At 46.0% G+C, this 20,658-nt stretch overlaps 3 protein-coding genes across 4 annotated transcripts; 2 read left to right on the top strand and 1 right to left on the bottom strand.

Annotated features, from left to right (window-relative positions):
* Positions 1-2,053: 2,053 nt before the first annotated feature.
* LOC101764725 (LMBR1 domain-containing protein 2 homolog A) lies at positions 2,054-9,000 on the top strand. Of its 2 annotated transcripts, XM_004964901.4 has the most exons (14): positions 2,054-2,303; positions 2,961-3,037; positions 3,422-3,580; positions 3,866-4,079; positions 4,160-4,246; positions 4,336-4,475; positions 5,213-5,293; positions 5,479-5,543; positions 5,834-6,009; positions 6,361-6,491; positions 6,593-6,680; positions 7,219-7,432; positions 7,800-7,906; positions 8,072-9,000. In XM_004964901.4, the coding sequence occupies exons 1-14, from the start codon at positions 2,136-2,138 to the stop codon at positions 8,507-8,509; spliced, it is 2,145 nt and encodes a 714-aa protein (XP_004964958.1). In that variant the 5' UTR covers positions 2,054-2,135; the 3' UTR covers positions 8,510-9,000. The 2 variants fall into 2 exon arrangements, with proteins under 2 accessions (XP_004964958.1, XP_022681479.1); XM_022825744.1 differs by lacking the exon at positions 2,054-2,303 and having other exon boundaries at positions 3,444-3,580.
* Positions 9,001-9,432: 432 nt separating this feature from the next.
* LOC101764320 lies at positions 9,433-10,404 on the bottom strand. The gene has a single exon (XM_004964900.4). It carries the CDS (start codon positions 10,159-10,161, stop codon positions 9,688-9,690), a length of 474 nt encoding a protein of 157 aa, XP_004964957.1. The 5' UTR covers positions 10,162-10,404; the 3' UTR covers positions 9,433-9,687.
* Positions 10,405-13,180: 2,776 nt separating this feature from the next.
* LOC101780812 (sucrose transport protein SUT5) lies at positions 13,181-17,689 on the top strand. The gene is made up of 9 exons (XM_012845201.2): positions 13,181-13,216; positions 15,828-16,007; positions 16,128-16,193; positions 16,486-16,584; positions 16,702-16,851; positions 16,945-16,978; positions 17,094-17,196; positions 17,313-17,388; positions 17,506-17,689. The coding sequence occupies exons 1-9, from the start codon at positions 13,181-13,183 to the stop codon at positions 17,686-17,688; spliced, it is 927 nt and encodes a 308-aa protein (XP_012700655.1). The 3' UTR covers position 17,689.
* Positions 17,690-20,658: the final 2,969 nt, after the last annotated feature.

The raw sequence follows: 20,658 nt of genomic DNA, 5'->3' as shown, positions 1-20,658 counted from the left end.
GGACGCCATGGATCTCATGTACACCGTGGCTATTCCTTGCTTCCTCCATGGCCGCCTTTACGATCTGTTCGAAAGCAGGAGGAGGACCAGAAACAAGGGCCAGTGCTGACTTTTGCCGCGGTGAGGTGTCTTGATCGTGGTGAACTGGTGGGGGGCGGAGATCCGAACCGTGGCGGTGATGGGCCGATTGAAGACAAATGGAGACGGTCAATTAGGGAAAGTCTAGTTTTTTGGTTGTTTTATTACATTTTTTTATCCGAAATTGAAGACGGTAATGCGAAAACAGGAAATAAACACGATATCACAACTTCACAAGTACCGTCATACCGAGAACATAATGGTCGACAACTGACAATTGTCAGCGAGAACGTACACCAAACCACCTAACAATGCCTTAGGAGTGTTCAACTCGACGGATCGGATCTACAACCATCCAAAACATATAGTACCACGAATCCATAGACAGCGACTACTGATAAGAGGTGTTTGGATCCTAAGCAAAAGTTTGTCCATGTCACATTATTATATTCGAAGACTAATTAGGAGGATTAAATATGAGTTAATTATAAAACTAATTACATAGATGGAGGCTAAATGGCGAGACGAATCTATTAAACCTAATTAATCCATCATTAGCAAATAGTTACTGTAGCAGCACATTGTCAAATCATGGACTAATTAGGTTTAATAGATTCGTCTCGTCGTTTAGCCTCCATCTGTGTAATGAGTTTTGTAAATAGTCCATATTTAATACTCCTAATTAATATCTAAACATTCGATGTGATAGGAACTAAAATTTAGCCCGAGGATCAAACACCCTCTTTGCAGTCGCACCATAGGAACACGTCCACGGTCGCAGCACAGGATCACATCACGGCAACACCACTATAAACACGGGCGCATCACAGTTTAAGAAACAATGCAAGAGTGTTCCCACTGTAAGTCTCATACAGCCATATACTCATATCGATAAATTACTTGTAATTGCAAAGTTAAAATGATGCCAAACAAATTTGCAGTATGTGGATTATATCATGGAGATGTATTAAGTACTAGTGGTACACAGCTACTATAGTTGAGGATACGCAGCAAAAATGAAGAATGAGACATGTTTTATTACAGTTAGTATTCATTTTGGGAGCTTTCTGTTTCGAGCTCTGATGGGCCGCCATGTTCCCGTAGGTCGCCTCTCAGAATGTTTCGGCCCGGTCGGAACAAAACAAATCCTTGGACCTTGGTCCTCGTCGTCCACCGTTGGGCCTTGCGTGCCGTCGGGACGGTTTCGATGTTCTTTTTCCTTTTTGCGAGGGAGCATAGAATGGTTTCTTTTACTGAGCACAAAATAATTTTTATTTTTCCTTTTATAAGATGAAGACCACTACGGGCAGAACGGTTGACCGAACGAAGTCGTCGATGTCCCCTTCGAGCTGACGACATGGCGGAAACAATTCACTCGGAGCAATCTCCCACTTAATTATTAGAGGTGTGACCGAGTAGCCCCCGTGTGTACATGCACGTCGCGCTTCGCATACAGCAGGGCGCATGCGTTTTTGACAGAGTCTTGCATTCACCAAAACCTTGCATTAGACTAAAACCAAAACCCAAAACGTGAAGTCGAGGCACGCAGGCCGCCCCCCAAAAGAACTTCCGTACCGAGACACCGGGTGAGGTCACGGTTTAAGGTTTTGTTAATGCGAAAATTCCAAGCATTGATTGGGCCCGATGCGTTCACTTGACACGCTTACACTTACGTTATCCGGCGGCGGCGCTTCACCCCGGCGACGATCTGGTCGGAGGCGCGGAACCGGTCCACGTCCAACTCCATGCGGTGCCGAGTGCTGACGTCAAAGGTGGAGCCGACAGCAAGAGACGAGCTCCGGTCACCGGGGCCCACCGCCAGGCGCCGGCCACGTGAGCAGCTGAACCGGTCTGGTATGGCCCCGGCCCCGGTCCCACCAGCTCCGCCACCCACCACTCCACCTCATCCCCAAAACGCCAGAGCTTTTTAAGACGCCCTCCCGCCGCCTTCTTCCCCGCCAAGCCGGCGCGGGCACCAACTCGTCTCCCTCGCCTCTCCGGTTCTCTTCTCATCGGCGCGGCGAGGCGGAAGAGACCGGAACGGGATCGGCGGCGAGATGTGGGTGTTCTACATGATATCGCTGCCGCTGACGGTGGGGATGGTGGCGGCGACGCTGCGCTACTTCGCGGGGCCCGCCGTGCCGGCCCGCGTCCTCGCCGTCGTCGGATACGCCTGGCTCTGCTCCCTCTCCTTCGTCGTCCTCGTTCCCACGGACATCTGGATGGTGCGATCCCGCCGCCTCCTTGCTCCCCCTCCGCGCCACGCTGCTAGTTCCACGCCGCCGAGACCTCTGCTACTAGCTGCTTGGCTGCTTCGGTGCTTCCTGCTTGTGCGGCGCTATCAGAGATCATTTGGCGTACAAGTAAATTAAACTGTGTTTAATTTGTTCCTGCAGCACAAAATATGATTTTAGGCGCAGTTTTGGATAATGGACACTGATAAAATGTAGCGTCGAGATTGGAGTTTCGATGAACTAACCGTATGTGAACCCGTTGCTAGTTTGTCGCAGAATGATTTTAGGCTGGTGGATCATTCTGGGTAGGTAATGCCAATGCTAAGGTACGGTAAAAAAGTCGTGAAAACAATCACGAGGGTGACGGGGGTTAGATGGTGAAATCGTCAAATTAGCCGCATTGGACTGGTTCAATGGCTTGTCAACTCCTGCTGCTTAGATTTAAGCAAACACTCGCCATCAACAAACTGATTGGACTTTTGTTAGTTGTCGCAGTTTGTACAGTGTACATACAATATTCTTCGTGTTGTTACTTGTTACGCTATACTCGTGTACAGCGTACTGATCAGCAAGCTACTCTGTTTTTTTTTGAAACGAACCGGGCAGGAATCTGTTGGCTTGACCCATTATGCTATAATCGGATTGCAGGCAATTTCAGGGAATCAGAAGAGTGACGTCGGATTCTTTTGGAGCTGGTCATATTGGAGCACATTTATCCTAGCATGGTATGTCAGTGATCATAAACAATGAACCTTTTAACTGCACAGTTGGTCAATGTCAATGTTTACTTTAATTGTTTACCTCAACTAGATAAATTAGGTCCTTTGACATGGTCTCTTATTTGCCCTGCATTCTACAAGTAGTATACCATGGATAAAACCTTTACCTCTTGGTCGGTATTGCTGTGTCATATTAGAATATTATATTTATCGCCCGAGTTGTGACTTATATAAGAAAAAGTACTTATGGGGCATCCTAATTGCCTAACTTTTTTTATGAATAATTTACCTCCTTGCATGTCTTTATTAGGTTAGCGGTCGGTAGGTTGTTTGTTGCAGTGTACATTTTACAGTATTGTCATTTGAAATTCTATCTATCTACCTGAACAGGTCTATTGTTCCCACTCTTCAGGGCTATGAAGATTCTGGAGATTTCACATTCAAAGAAAGGCTGAAAACTAGCATCCAAAAGAATATGACATATTATGCAACCGTGGGATCCACTGGCCTTTTCGGACTCATTTTGATCATTGTCATGCGTCATGATTGGTATGCTTCAGAAGTCTATTAGGCTTGTATAATCCCCATCTAATATGTTTCTGCATCTGGGCCTCAAGTGTCATTGCTCTGTTTATACTGCAGTGGTCAGTGGAACAAATAGCCACAATTAACTCTCTTGACATGGCAATTTGAAATCTATCCAATTCCAACCACTTCCTTCAATCTCTCTCGACAATCAATTTGTTTCTTGTACCCATTCCTTTTGTCAATCTTTATAGGGTTCGTTTGAATTCTTGCTTCACTGTTTTAACTTGAAATACTGCCTGTTGGCAGGGTTCGCGGTATCTTGGGCTTTGCCATGGCATGCTCAAATACCTTTGGCTTAGTGACTGGTGCCTTCCTGCTGGGTTTTGGCTTGAGTGAAATTCCAAGGAATATATGGAGAAATGCTGATTGGACTCTACGCCTACAGTTTTTATCTCACAAAGTTGCGAAGATGGCTAAAGAGCTTGATCATGCTCAACAAGAATATTGCAGTGCAATATTTGTACGTGCTTTTCTAGTTTCGAAATAGTCATACCATGATCACTGCATTTATCTGAAGAATTTTTCCTTGCCTGATCTAAGGTTGTTCAAGCCACCTCGAACCAAATGTCCAAGCGCGATCCATTAAGACCTTGCATGGATATCATTGATAATATGCTGGCTCGAATGGTATGGATTCTCAGGTACCACATGAAGTTTTATTTTAATATTGAAATTGTTCATAATCATTCATTACCTCACGTACCTTTTCTCCTCAGCTACAAGATGATGCAGCATTCAAGCCTTCTGGCGGGAAATTAGGGGAAAATGATATGGACTATGATACTGATAACAAAACAATGGCTACACTCCGGCGTCAACTTAGGAGAGCTCATGAGGAGTATTATAGGCGTAAAAGGTATGATGTACAGGAAACTATTACTTGTTCATAACTTTTATATCATGCAGTTTTTAATTAAAGAAAGGCACGAATTGAGCTCCTTGAATTACCAGTGCTGTTTAATTTAACCCTGAACCAGGAAATACTTAATATTAACTGTTGGATTGTTTGAACTGGAGAAAACCTAACCCTGATGGTGGTTTTTAGGTGATTTTGTCACAAAATAAGCCATATAAAGCCGGTTGCCACTGTGTACTTCAACCATACTTCGAGCTTGACCCGCTGGCCCCTGCCCATCGCCGGACAGACCCCTTTGCTGGCAATTTCACACCTGTAGAATAGGATTGCGTGGCAAAATTGTCCAATGATTATTGTGCTGCCAGTGGCCATGTTAAGACATTTTTCCTTACCAATTTTTCTTTTTGACAAAAAACTACATTTTACCCTTCAACCTATTTTTTTAAAAAAAGAAAACTGGAGAAACTGTCTTGTAACCACTACCAGGATTGGATTTGCACCTGCTTTGATAGTTCAAGGGTATAACATAAATGGAAATAATTCAAGGGTGAAATTACGCAAAGGTGAAACTTATGTGGATAACATAGATGTTTAATGTTTTCCTTTTAGTAAATTCTAGTAGGGTTACTACTGCAGTTTGAAACAAAACCTCATGTAGCCTGTATGTAGTTTCAAACATTTTTTTCCTTGATACCTATTTGTCCATATTGTGCTTAATTGTATACTGTATTTTGCAGTGATTATATGAATTGTGTAATGGAAGCCCTTGAGCTAGAAGACACTATTAGAAACTATGAGCAACGTGATGCCAGTGGATGGTGAGTATTGTTTATGCTTGCACTTGTTCATGAAATTTGTTAAGTATACTTACTTCGTAACATTTCAGCGTTTATGCACTACATTTGTCCAAACTGCCTCAATCCCGAGTGTTGGTTATCATCATGCCAAATGTTTAGAGAGGGCTATTTCAAGCATCTGTGTATCTAATTGTTTACTTTTACAGGAAATATCTATCAAGTTTCAGGGAAAATCGATCAGGAACACTGGGGTCGTTCCTTGACTCCACAGGTATTTTCAAGTCTAGATTTATATGTATATCAATACATCCTAATGACGTACCAAAATTTCCTGCAAGATTCTATTAGCTTGTACGTATACTGATCAAAAACAGTAACTTGACATTTATTCATGACATGAATTTTGTAGCAGAAATGTGCTTAAAGAAATTTTACAGTAAAGATATATCTTTATGCAGACCCTCTCAATTATCATATACGATGCATAGAGGGTTTTGAGGTAACCTCCATGAAATTTTAACAATTCATGGAACTGATTCAAATGCGCATTGACATTTCCAGAGTTTTTTTGGCGCTGTTTACTGAGAAAGCAACTTGTGAGAGTACTTTCTGTTATCCTTGGCTGCACCTCGGCTTCCATACTGTTGGCTGAGGCAACATTGCTGCCAAGTAATGTTGATCTGTCACTTTTCTCCAATCTTATAAATGCTGTAGGAAAGCACGAAGTTCTAGTCCAGGTACGAAATTTGATGATTCTATTGATGCAACTTTGCCTTGTTATCACTGGCTACTAGTTTGGTAAAATACACAGGAACCCCCACTTCCTTTCACACACACATATATGCCTTTCTAAATCGCACAATTTTGCATGGGATTATGTTAATCTTTTGCTTCTCCTTTGAATCGGTCATTTACATAACTATTCCTTCTTTAAAAAAGATATGTACGACTAGTTGTGCTTTAGTTCGTGAACAATGCTTCCTGATGGCTTGTCGGAATTTTTTTTTAGAGGATCAAATACTGTTGTTTCACATGAAAAGAAAACAATTTCCTTAGTCTTTTTGCTAATTAAAGTTGCCTCTTAATAGGTTGCTGCATTTGTTCCCTTGATGTACATGTGCATTTGCACATACTATTCTCTGTTTAGGATTGGGATGATGCTCTTCTATTCGTTGACCCCAGGACAAACTAGTTCCGTCAGCTTGCTTATGATCTGCTCGTAAGTTTTCCACCTTTTAGTACTTTGAATGAATAGCATGAAGTGTTAAAAATTCTTCTCTGCAACCTAATATAGCTTTTACATCAAATATTTCCCTGCAGAATGGTTGCAAGATATGCACCTCCCATTTCTTACAACTTTTTGAATCTCATTCACCTTGGTGGTAATGCTAAAACTACTTTTGAAAAGGTGATAATTTTCATATGTTCGTTTTCTGTATTGTTTTTACTACATTCTTGGCACTAAAATAAAATCAAAATGTGGTATTTGAGTAGCCATTCTTCATCCCAATTTTTTATATTTGATGTTGGTTGGTAAGAGAAGAAATGATAAAACCTTTTTTATTTTCTGAGATTTAGGGGAAAATATTTTTTGTGCACACTAGGAAACATAAGTTAAAAAACACTACGTGATTACCAGCTTAGAGTTTGCATGCCAAATACAGGGTCCCAGTTTATGATTTATGGCTCTTCAGATAATCACTGATACAAAGATGATCAAATCCACATATCACCTAATGGTAATTTTGTGAATCCTATAAACAAATATTTAAAACACAGGCCTTACTCGAATTCAGTAGCTTCCCCAATGATGGTCAGATTCTCTAAAGGGAAGGTGTTTGGAGGATACTCTAATGCAATTGCAAAGTGTAGAATTTCTCAGGATGCTATTTTCTTTTTTGAATCAGTTAATTGCTTGGCTGATTATATCTTGTACTAATATGTAGAGGATGGGAAATATTGATGATGTTGTTCCTTTCTTCGGGAGAACCTTCAACAAAATCTACCCACTCATTATGGTTGTTTATACTCTACTGGTTGCCGGTAATTTCTTTGAGCATCTGATGGAATTTTTTGGAAGCCTGAAAAGATTCAAGTGCTGGACTGATCAAGAAGATATGGATGGGTTGGATCCATCAGGAATGTTTATTCTGCAGAAAGGTAGGAACTGCATAATTTATCTTTTCTTGTTGCCCCACACATCCTTTTTTCTTTCACTTCTCTGTTATGTTCTTATGAGGATTTCAATTTTATCAATGAACCTGGAGCTGCATTTCCTTGATAGGATCATGTATCTCAAATTTTCAGGTGTTTCTAACTTTGCCTCGGTATCTAAATTTTTCTTTTTTGCCAACTTATCTTTACAAAATACATATCAAACTCTGCTACAGTTTCGGAACCATCAATCCTTTTTGCTCATTCCTCGTTTTCCTTCTTACTCTTCTTTAGAGAAGTCTGTTTTGCTGTAGCGATGGCCTGTGGCTTGTTCTATCAGATATCACCTGATGTATTTTGCTTTCTTCTGCAGAGAGAAATTCGATGGAACAGGGACGCAAGGTCAGTGAGCATGCAACTCCACTAGCAAGAAATTTCAGCAGTATAGGCAAAGACGTGGAATCGGGAAATGAACCATTGGTGAGAATTGTCACATGTTATTTTGTTTCCTCCAGGAGTCTGCAGTCTTCTTTTGCTGGAATCTGAAATTCTATTTGCATTCAAAAAAAATCTGAAATTCTAAACTCAAATATCAGTCCATGGTGAGGTCTCGCTCTCTGTTCATCTTCGACTTGTTCTGCACAGGGTGAAGCTGAAGCAACAGCGGAGATGAAGTCGGAAAGAACCACCCAAACGAAACGCAGTGGTAAAGTCGCCCACAAATATTCTTCAGTTAGAGAAGATCAGTTCAGCAGTCCGAAATCAGTGGAACAACTGCACAAGGAGCACTCATCGGCCTCCATCTCCATTAATCTTGAGGACGGGAGCTCTGAAGAGCCGGCTTCTGCGAGTATAGCACCAGATTCACCTGCTGGAACGGCCTCAAGATGGGCCTCAATCAGGACGGGCTTTCAGAACTTCAGAGCAAGCCTGGGCTCCAGGAAGTTCCTTCGTTTGAGCCCGTCCTCGAGCCTCGGGACGAATGCGTCCGCTACGGAGTCGCTCGATGAGATCTTCCGGAAATTGAAACGGAGTTCGAGCAACGCGGACGCCGATCACCTCGATGACGATGGGTTGCCTTGACGACGACGGCGGTGGCGACCGGCGACAACACTAAGGAACGCAGCTCTTGAGAGATCATCGAGATCGCTTGACGTGTCTCAAGGTAGGAAACGAGAAAACTCAGGTTGTGAAGGATTCTGTGGGCCTGTTCGCTTCAGTTTATTCAGCCGGCTTATCAGCCAACAAGCAGTGTTTTCCTCTCACAACAAATCAGCCATTTTAGCTTTCTGTATGACAGTAGATACAGACAGAAGTGGACACAGGAATACATGATGACAGGACTTGACCAAAGGTACAGGACGTATAGATTTTTGTAGGCTTCTGCGGGCTGGCGCGGGACCCAGGTCACTAGTTCTTTTGGAGAAGTGTAAACAGGAACAGGAACTGGTGTCTGGTAACATGATGCTCTGTCCTGAGCGTAGGAGGCTAGACAGGGCAAGTGTCTCTGTGTCTGGTAACAAACTAACAAAGATGGGGAAACGCAAAAATGTGCTGTGTTTATGCAAGTTTTATGGGCTGTCACCTGTCAGAGGTGTTTCTTGTCTATTGCATAATCTTGTTGCATTGCATCTGGCATGTTATATGATTGCTTACTCAGAACAGATAACTCCAAACAACATCCACAACGGAGAATGCATAATGAATTCCCTGAAATAAAAAAGAAGAATCCATGCATAATGAAGATTATTGCCAAAGCAGTGTCTTAGTTGTACACTACCTCGTGCGAGAATATTAGTTGCACCTGCCATGCAAGAAAAGAAAAGCACCATGCGTCTTTTCTCAAAAAGAAAGGTAGGAGTGCATGCTGATTGCTGGGAGATGGCCCTGCTTTACGCAGCAGTTATGCCTGCCTGACGACTAGAAAAATGCCTGTCACTACATGCCAATGACAGGCAAACAACTCAGTCGCACGGTTACTAGTGAACGGACCATAAGCCTGACCAGTCAGTGAACACGATTAGCTTCCTGATCATGTCTGCAGAAGAACACGAATGAGCCGAGTGCAAAGCCTTCATTTGGTGATGTTTACAAAATGGGCGAGCCATTAGGCCACATTTTGCTAGTCGGGCAGCAGATCACAGATTCACAGGACAGAAAGAAAAGAAACCGAAGGAATTACGAGATAATCAACGGCGTAAACACAGGAACAGGCGAACAGCACACAACCTCGCCGCTCACGTCGGCCTCCGCCGCCTGCATCAGACCCAAGGCGCTCGCTTGTTTGTCGCGGCGGCGTCGCCATGCTTCTCGGCGGCCTCCGAGCACCCGTCTTTCCTGTGCCAGCCCCCGTGGTGGAGCTGCTGCTGCAGCCGCGCCCAGAAGTTGCTGCCCCTCCTGGCCGTCCTCTCCTCCTGATGCTGCTCCTGCTCCACGCGGCGTCCCGCGGCCAGCGCCGCAGCCTCCCTCCCCTCCTGCCGCAGCAGCAGGCCTAGGTTCCCGCGGCGGGGCCGCGGCGCCTGCGCCGACGACAGCGCGACGGTCTCCTCCCACGACGAGCACGGGGAGGAGGAGCCCGACGACGACGACGCGGACGCGCCGGCTGCGGCGGCCGAGAGGCGCGACAGGCGGTCCCGGAGGCAGAACGGGCACACGCCCGCCTCGTGCCGGTGCTTCGGGTGCCTCCTGCACCGCGCGGGGTCCGCCTCCCTCGACCTGCCGGCGCCCGCCGCCATGGCTGGCTGTGCCGATCGAGCACGGCTGCACGTGCGCACGGACACGAGCGCGGCGCGGCAAAGGAGAAGAGCGAGAAGTGGGTTGGAGGTGGGCGCGCGTGCGGCGTGCTCGTGGTGGTGGCCGTGCGGGTGCGTGGTCCTATATACGGCGCGGGGGCAGGGAGAAGCTTCGCGGACGCGGGGCGGAGCCAGCCAGCCAGTGAGTTGGGTGTCGGGGGAACGTAGCAGTTGGGGGGTTTGGCTTTGGTGGTGGTGGAGTGCGTGCGTCGATGGCGTGGCTGGAGCTGGAGCCTCCCTGGGGGGTTCGGTACCGGCACGGCTGCATGGGTTCGGCCGGCTGACCGGTGGGCGGCGGGAAGCGCGCACAACCAAGGTCCTGGAGAACCTGACGACCGTGCCTTTTCTTTTGCTTTGATGGGTCCAGTCAGTGCTAGATAAAGCATATTCACAATAATAAAAGATAACGAGTACGAGTAGATAAAAGATTGTTGAACTGAGTCATCACTGATCATTGTTTGTGGAAGGATCATTATAAAGTTGGAAATATTTCCAACATGGTAAATTACTGTGGAGAAAAGAAAAGGAAGTGCACGGTAAAGAACTGTACGAAGCACATGTTTTATTACTGAAGCAAAAGTAGGCATTCAAATTAATTTGTGTCAAAGTGTCGAAAATAACTCAAACTTGGATGATCATGTTCACATCCACCTCACAGTGGTACTGTTTGGACACGGGATGCTAAACTTTAACCTCAAATGGAGTGCTAAAATTTAGCACTTGAGGCTGTTTGGATACTGTGCTAAAGTTTAGCACATTTGATGAGAAATGACTACATTGCCCCTATTTATTAGTCCTCTCCGTTCCTCTTCATGGCTAGCGGTTACCCTCACCTCCCTTACGCCGATTCTTTTTTCCTCCTTTTCCTTACCCCTCCTCACAGCCAGGGAACTACTTTCCCCACCACAATCCGATGGCGGCCACCACGCCGCCGCCGCTGCAGGCGGAGGTGTCACCGTCGCGTCGCCGCAGGCGGGGCGCTCGGCCCCGTCCGCGCCGGCCAAGCAAGGACCGACCGCCGCCGCTACTTCAAGCCGCTCGCCGTGTCCTCGTCGCCGTGGGATTTCCTCCGAGCTGCTGCGCCGCCACCCTTCCCTCCCGCCACCGCCGCCGCCGCCTCCCTTTCCGCTCCTCCCTCGCACCCCCGCCAGATCCGCGCACCGCCAGGGGTTGGGGTTGGGTGCGGCGAGGCCAGGTGGCTTGAGCGGTAGCCATCGCGCAGAGAGGCGGCGTCGGAGAGCGGCAACCACCTCCTTTCGCCTACCGAGGGGCGCGGGCCAAGGGTGGGCTCCACGCCGGCGGAGAGGTCGAACGCCCAGCGCCCTCCATCGGGTGGTGGCGGTGGCAGCAACCATGGCTGCCCACGCCAGCGGGGCCAGGCGGAGGAGGATGGCGGCGGGTGTTGTGGCGGGGAGGAGAGAGAGAAGGGCAACGGTGGGAGGTAGAGAGAGGGATCACTTTTAGCAGATTAGCATCCTTTAACACCCCTTGGGTGTGATAAAAAAAAGTAGGATACTAAACTTTAGCACACCACTTTTAGCACACCTGTTTGGATATCCAAAGCCCTAAGACGAATTATGCCTGTGCCAGGTGCTAACCAATGCACTAGCCAGTAAAGTATTATCTTAAAAAAAACCAATGCACTAGTAGCTCCTCCATTCGCAACAAGGGAAACCCACGCGAGAAGGGTGCCCACATCAATCAGTAATTTGACAGAAATCTAGGCCTTGTTTAGTTGGTGAATTTGGGAGGTGCCAAATTACTGTTACAGCACTGTAGCAACACTGTAGCGTTTCGTTTGTATTTGTGAATTATTGTCCAAATATTGACTAATTAGGCTCAAAAGATTCGTCTCGCAAAGTACAACAAAACTGTGCAATTACTTTTTAATTTCATCTACATTTAGTACTCCATGCATGTACCGCAAGTTTGATGTGATAGGGAATCTTCTTTTTGCATAGTGTCAAAGTTGGAAGTTGGGAGTAACTAAACATGGCCCTAACGGCAAGGGAAATCAGTTGACTTGGGCCAACGCGCGCGCCGTGGCATTGGGCACGTGCAAACCGATGCGCCGCCACGCGTTCCCGAGGCTTAGGTGACCGCGCCGCATCACCTACAAATCAAAACATGCCTGCACGCACGGCACCGGCACGGGCAGTCGCGCAGCCCGCAGCACTGCTCTCCGTGCACGCCACGCCGCAGCGCAGCGTCGCACACGCCTCGCAGGTCGCAACCCGCGGCGCCCACCGGGCAGACAAGGCGCCGGCCGCCGGGCGTACGGTGTCCCCTCCGTCCGGGACCGCTCCCAGGCGCGCAGGGGCTACGTGCGGCGCGCGCCTCCATGCCTTGCGCCTCCCTCCACACGTGACTCCGCCGGTCGCAGTCGGGCTGCCCCGATCGACGGTGCACGTACTCCGTTGGTACGCGAGCACGGAGCATGTACGCGCGGATGCTTTTCCGGCGTTGACAGCTGAACAGAGCCGGGCAGGCCTTGCTCATGCCGGCCTGATTGGAACCGGCAGCCTGGCGCGGGCTGCTTTTATCGCTTTCGTGTCGGGTCCGCCGCCAGCCCGGTCCGCGGGGCTCGGGCAGTCGGGCTACGCTGGAGCCTCCTCGGCGCTTTTGCCCGCGCGGCCGCTGGCGTCGCAGCATTGGCATGGCCGCATGGGTGCGCGCGCGTGTTTGGAAAATTGGAAGCCGCCGCGTCCGTTCGTGCCGGCGGCCGCCTATTGGGCAAGTGTAACGGCGTTAAACGGGCATTGGCTTCATGCCTTCATGCAGGGTTAGGTGTGTGGCCTGGCCGGTGGCCGCTGCCCGCTGGGCTCTACGGCTCTGGCTGGTGGCTGCATTCTGCACAGTGTACACGATAGGCTGGACAGGTGCTTTAGAGAGGAGACAAGGCAGGGACTGTCTGGGTGCGGTGGTCGTGCTCGTGCAGTGCTGTGCCTTGCAAAGGGCGTACATGCACGCATGTAACCGCTGGCGCGCGGTGGCGCAGGTACATATTCTTCTGATGGGTAGCATCTGATCTTATGTTTGACATTGGTTTGCAGAAACGGGTAAAGCGTTGGTGGAGGCGTCGACGATGTCCCCGGCCGCCTAGACGATTTTAGTAAAAGTGTCAAACGATGAAACAAATACATACAATTGAATGTTTAAAACTATCAAAGTGGCTCGCACAAATAGCGCGGGTAGCTAGATAATTTTTTAATGATAATTATAATATTTTTTAATTGAAAATATATTATTCAAATATATACATGGACCTAGCGACATTCAAACCAATGTCAATTTTGACTATACACAATATCGACTTAGCAAAATGACGCTCAAAGAACAAGTGAAATGGTTTCATTTTGGTTACATACGTACTAACAATGAAGATTTCCTTTCCAATTTCTTTTGATCAAGTTGTGTTTTAAGATGATTCCTATCCCAATGTACCATAGGAAGATCTTAATTTTAAATGGGCGTTATAATTTCCATAACCATCTAGTTGGGAAGCAGTTAACTTTGTTTATCATGTGTTTATACATCGAATAGACTGAAAATCTGCCATTTGAATGTAAACTCCACGTAAACATGTCTCCCTTATTGAAAATATGTACATGACACAAATGCGCTGCTAGATGATTCCAAGCAATAAGTGGAATTGAGCCTATTATCTCTTCTATAGATGCATTCGTCCTTCTTACAACAGCGAGGGATATTGTTTTTGTAATGGTTGATTACCCAGGCATGTACATTCCAGAAGCGAGTTTGAGTTCCATTATTGACTCTAAATTTACCATATTGTAAATGATTATATATGACTTTCATGATGCCATATCAGAATTGAGAATCTCCTATTTTTTTGCCGCTCGCTTGGGGTGATGGATCTATCATTTAAGTATTTGTTTCTTAGTAACCTTTGCCAAACACCTACACATCAAGCAATTGATAAAGCCACTTACTAAGGATACATTAATTTTTGACTGATAAATCAGAAATTCCCAATCCACCTTGGGATTTTGGTAGGTATAGCACACTCCATTTTGCTAGATGATATTTCTTTTTGTCTTGTACTATTTACATAAAAATAGAAAGAAAATAAATCACAGCTCCCCTGAGCTAGGCGAGCTTGCCATCTCTCTACTTGTGTCAAAAAAATTTCCAAATAATTCTTTTACAAACATATTACCTAATATTTTTCGAGTACTACTTACATAAAAAGAAAATAGGAAAAATAAAACAGAGCGTTATAAGCTCCGGCCAGAGCGCTTCTGCACTCATTGAGCTGCGCTCCTCTGCCACTCTCAATCATCTTCTCTCGGATCCAAACACCATCATGTCCCATCTATAGCTGAAATCTACATAACGCATTGAACTAGCGGTGGATCTTGAAGGGGGTGTTTGTGAGAACTTTAGCCGCTGTCATCAGATGTTTGGACACTAATTAAGAGTATTAAACATATATTAATTACAAAACTAATTGCACAACCCTTAGGCTAAATCGTGAGACGAATCTATTAGTCCATGATTTGATAATGTGGTGCTACAATAACCATTCGCTAATGATGGGTTAATTAGGCTTAATAGTTCGTCTCGCGATTTAGCCTAGGGGTTCTGCTATTAGTTTTGTAATTAGCTCATGTTTAGTCCTCCTAATTAGCATCCGAACATCCGATGTGACAAGGCTAAAGTTTAGACCCCTGTTATCCAAACGAGGCCGAAATATTCTAGAGCCTAGGCGAATATAACGATTGATAAAAAGTCGTGAGTGCATGACACCAGCAGCAAGGGACCTTGCTGGCATCGAGGCTGCTCGCACGTCGGTGCCGCCGAGCCACCGGCCACTCACATGATCAGTGTCCCGGCCTCTTTGTAGCGTTCAATTGCGTGGGCTTGTGCCTGAAGCCCTGAAGAATGAATCGACATCTTCGCTCTATGTGTTGGGTTGCCACTTGTACGAGTGTTTGTTTGAGCTGGCTGCCGTCGTGTGTATTTTTCTACCCATCTGACCTGTGCATGCGCGTCGAGCAGCCCGGGCAGATGCCCTGGCTGGCCGAGCCTTGGGACCGTCCATTTGAACGATAAAACCATTTACTTAACCTCTTATCTATACTATAAATACTATAAAGAATCGAGAGAATTGATGTCAATTATCACCCAGAGTTATACCTACGTACTCCTCACAGAGGGTCCACCGTTCAGTGTTCCCCTACGGAAGATTACGACGGGGGAGGGGGGATTCATTTCGTCGTAATCAACCGTTCTAAATCCCGCCCGCGCCTTTTTTTCCCCCTACCCGCTAGTCCCACGTATTGCAACTGCATGGTGGTGTTTCCTTTTGGAGCCCCTCGATCACTTCGTTGATTGAAAGTAAATCACCAATTTATTGATTAGTTTCCTAATCAATCAATCAATTGTTTGCTCCGTATATTAGGCAACCGCGTGTTGGTGTTTCCTTTTGGAGCCTCTCAATCACGCACTTTTAAATTTCCCATTTCCTTTTTGACGCCGCGCATCCAATTATGCACGATCAACGCACATTTCTTTTTTTTTTTTATCATCATTGTAGCTATAAATCCATTTGATGCCACCTCCTCCTCCCGGGAGTTCTTTTCCAGAGATGGGAGGTTCGGCGAAGTGTGGAGGCGGTAGTAACCCTCGCTGGCGAGAAGGGCGACAGCAATGTGAGCTGGAAGCCGTCGATGAGCATCTTCCGGCTCTTCCTGGCGTGCATGGTCTCCGGCGGCATCCAGTACGGCTGGGCGCTGCAGCTCTCCCTCCTCTCACCATACTCGCAGGTGAGAATGAGATATCATCTGCTACTTGTCGTCGATCTCTTCGTGCTCCCCCGTGTGCTTTGTTTTCTTTTGTCTACTTGATTTGAGTAGGCATTGTTTTCATCTATCTGTGCGCTGCAGACTCTTAGGATCTCCCACAGCTACGTCTCGCTGACATGGATCTGCGGGCCTATGGCCGGATTTGTGGTAAATGCATTTCTTTTACGATTTTGATCTTATCGTTTATTCGGATAAATGCAAAAAAATTATCTTTCTTAATCCTCTCGAAATATCGCGCTCGTATGAAACGGCTCATGTACGATTTTATTTCCATCTTTATGGAGTAGCATTAATTGCCGAGTTTTTACCGGTAGGTACATTTCGGAAGGATAAGATAGGGTAGAAATAAATTACCAAGGGATCCGTTATCGTGCGTCCAGTCATCTCCTTGCTGTTTCTCAATTCCCGGGATTAATGGGCTCATTGATTATGCTGGCAGGTGCAACCCATCGTCGGCTACTACAGCGACCGATGCACGGCGAAGATTGGCCGGCGGCGGCACTTCATCCTTGCCGGATGCATCATCATCTGCCTCTCTGTAAGCGCACACATCACGCCAGTCTTTTCCAAGGCGATTCCTTGTTGGCTTTCTACCGGCAGTAGCGTTTTCCTCGGATCTTTTTTAACTGACTGATGACGCTGGTGCTCTGGCCAGGTCATGATGATCGGCTTCTCGGCGGACATCGGACGCCACCTCGGCGACACCAAGGAGCACTGCAGCACGTCCAAAGGCTCCCGCTGGTCCGCCGCCGCCGTCTACATCGTCGGCTTCTGGTTCCTCGATTTCGCCAACAACACCGTCCAGGTACGTCTGTTCACTCTTCCAAGCACGTATGCAAATCCTTCTGAATTTTACAGAGATGAGCCTGAACCATTTTGCGAATCTTTGTCATTTCAGGGACCGGCTCGCGCGATGATGGCAGACCTTTCCGGTGAGCAATTCCTTCGATCGTGTTCTGATATTTGAACCTGATCACGCTAACATGAAGCATGAGCACGGATGACAAAAATTAGTGATGCTAATGTTGCGACTGTTGTTTCCTGCAGCTGGGCAGCATGGTCCCAACGTTGGCCAGTCGATCTTCTCCTTGTGGATGGCTCTCGGCAGCGTCCTCGGCTACTTGTCCGGCGCCAACGCGAAGTGGCACGAGTACGTCGCCTGATTTCATCTCATAAAGAAACATTCATTTTCGTTTGTTTTTTTCCCAAAGCGTTTGCCCTGGTCGTCGGCTGCTGATGTGTTCTTGACGCTGGTTGACTGATCAGGTGGCTCCCGTGGCTCAAGACCGCGGCGTGCTGCGACGCCTGCGCAAATCTCAAGGGTGCCTTCTTGACTGCCGTGGTGAGCTCTAACTTCTGAATTCCACGTCCTCCGGTCTCGTAGCGTGTTCGTTATTGCTTCTTCTCAACGTGCTTGGATCTTTGGCGTTTTAATTTTGTCTCCTTTTTTTTGGATCAGATCCTCATTATCATCAGCATGTCGGTTACCTTGGCCCTCGCCGGCAAGGAGCAGCTTGCCAAGGACGACGTCGACGTCTCCTCTGGCGGCGCGTGCTCGGCGTTCGCCGATCTCTACAGTACCGAGCTTGCCACACAAAACAAGACAACAGATGTTTGCGACCCACTTGTGTTGTTTTTATAGTCCATCGGATATTACGATAGCAACTACAAACATTATATCATAAATTGGTTGATCGTGACAATGTAGTTTATTAATTGGATGCACCAAATTAGTGTGGATTCTAGAACAAATTCTTTGTCCTTTAGATTTGTACTATCCTATTCCGGTTCTAATACTTCATTTGAGAAATAGAGATTGAACGGAAGTATATACATACATTCACGAACATTGTGTATTCTTGTTCTATGAATGCTTTTCTACTGTTAAAAAATACAATGTGATAATGTGGATGTTTCCATGCAAATACTTCACTCCTGGGAATTCTCGAAATATAAGACAATTTTTGAAAACTATGTGATGCAGGTAGAGGTTTGATGGTTCAATAAAAGAATGTATTTATAGAATCACTCTTCTTGATTTGGTGTTTCAACAAAAGAACTTACTATATAATTGGGAAGATGCAATATAGTTTTCTTAAGATTTGGTACGTGTTATTTTATGGAAAGAAATAAAATGAGAAGGATATGTTTACCATACATTGCTCCTATGATTAGGTGAATTTCTAGAATTGGTGAAAATTTGGTACAATATTCTTATTATTTTAGAGCACTTTTCTTATGATTCGGAACATTTTAATTTTTGGAAAGAAATAAAATGAATGGGACCAAATAAATTGGTAGTTCTGAGTTTTGACTGATTGGCTCTATATTTTCAGGAACTAGAAATGTTGGAAGAGATTCAAAAGAATTCTTTTCTTTATAATTCTTTCTTGCTAATAGATCCGTGTGATCTAAAAATGTTGGTAGTTTGTTTGGGATATCTTTGATATAATAGCTTTCATCAATATGAACATACATGGACCAAACCATAATATTTGTTCAACGGTGACAACAAAGTGAGGTGATCGATGTACTAGCTGTGTGCTTGATCAAGTTTATTTTTATTATTTTTTTAAACCTTTGCGTGTGGCACGGGTATCTCCACTAGTATTTCCAAAACCAGCTCATTTTCACCTTGCGCTCAATTTAAACTAGTTTCGATCGTGTGGACAGTGGATTTGATTATTTTGATGAATCAGATGCCCTGTCATCAACTATTACCCTCACGACACATGCATCTGCTATCCATGTCTTCCTCTTGCTATTGCAGCCCTTGTCCTCAAGCCGCCGGTGCAGCCTGCTGCAACCCTCCACTCACCTCGATATGCTCCCTGCAGCAGCTTAGCCAGGTGCCGGCCCTCATACCTGCTCGGCGCAGCCGCCCACGACATCTCGCCGCTGACAAAGCCTAGGCCATGTTTAGTTACTCCCAACTTCCAACTTTGACACTATGCAAAAAGAAGATTCCCCATCACATCAAACTTGCGGTACATGCATGGAGTACTAAATGTAGATGAAATTAAAAACTAATTGCACAGTTTTGTTGTACTTTGCGAGACGAATCTTTTGAGCCTAATTAGTCAATATTTGGACAATAATTCACAAATACAAACGAAACGCTACAGTGTGCTACAGTGCTGTAACAGTAATTTGGCACCTCCCAAATTCCCCAACTAAACAAGGCCCTACTGCAACCCATTGCTCGGCTCGCGATCCGCTGCCGCAACAGCTCACCACCTTGCCACGCACTCGCTTTTCATAATCCCGCCACTCACTGTGGCTGAGGCCTCCAGTATCTCTGCAGCACACGCGAGTCAGCGCGGGGCTAGAGTTGGTGGCGTGGCCCTGGCGTGCTGCTGATGTGCTTGCCTGCTCAAGTGGAGGCTATTGAGAGATGCAGGGAGGGATTGAGGCCGCTTTGCTGCGGCTGTTGTTCTTCTACTGGGATTAATGATTGCTTGGTGGTGGCCGATTCAAGTATTGGGGAGTGAAGTAGCACGCCATGGCTTGGGATTTGGCAAAGAGCAGCAGGGGGGTTGGGTTGGCAGACTGTTCGCTTCAGCTTATTCGGCCGGCTTATCAGCCATCAAACAGTATTTTTCTCTCACAATAAATCAGCCGTTTCAGCTTTTCAGCCGGCTTATAAGCTGAAGCGAACAGGCCCTGGATTTTCTGGTGCTTGACGTGAGGGGCTGGAGGAACAGATAGTTTCTGGTTGCTGCTTGATTGGTCCTGGCGTGTGCACTTGCTCTACTATACTCCTATCCTATTGGAAGGAAGGGAAGCGGATGAGCTGCAGCTGCCCGCATTTTGTTTGTGGGAGGAGAAGCAAGGAGCGGAGAGTGCAGGAGAGAAGGGTGGCGGCGGCTCTGCCATGGAAGGGAGAGGAGGAAAAGGTAACCACTGCAGTAGGACGAAGAAGCCATCCGCAGATGTGGATAAGGGCATGCACAACCCACTGACGGGAGGCCGTATCCAAGAGCCTCGAATCTGATGTACAGACAGCTAGAGAGATAGACCATACAACCCACAGACAGGGTTCGTCTGCGAACTGTTTAATACTTTGCATGTAGCTAAGATCATTCATGAATATTATTTTGTGTACCATTGTATTGCTATTTAATATGTGCAAGCGTTCAGTTCACTAGAAATAAGACCACAACACGTAATATGTGCAAATATTCAGTTTACTAGATCTGTACATATATTGAATCTTCAATGATTACTAATATCTACAAGTGCTGAAATTACTATATGATAGAACAGCAATGGATGATTCAAGAGCCACTCAATTTGTAGAAAAATATTTTAGGACTGAGAACCGAATGTCATTCAGTTCATCTCTAGTTCATGCAAGACAGGTATATAAACTTTTTGCAAAAGAACATCACTAACAAAATCATTCCACCAACAGATTAGTGCAACTGCCATTCAGTTTTCCATAGATTAGAGCTGAAACTGAATTGCAATCACAAAAACAGAACTGCAGTTTTTTGAAAAATAGATAAGAGGAAACTAAGTTCAATACGAGGGATAGAAAAAAAATAAGGTTTCTCACATCTTCTCCAATTTTCTCACTTCTCACAACATTACTTTGTAATATATATGTGCA

Source organism: Setaria italica, chromosome IV (genome assembly GCF_000263155.2).
Source record: "Setaria italica strain Yugu1 chromosome IV, Setaria_italica_v2.0, whole genome shotgun sequence".
Lineage (NCBI taxonomy): Eukaryota > Viridiplantae > Streptophyta > Magnoliopsida > Poales > Poaceae > Setaria > Setaria italica.
The sequence above is the reverse complement of the archived record's forward strand: the minus strand, read 5'-3'. Positions and strand labels throughout refer to the sequence as shown.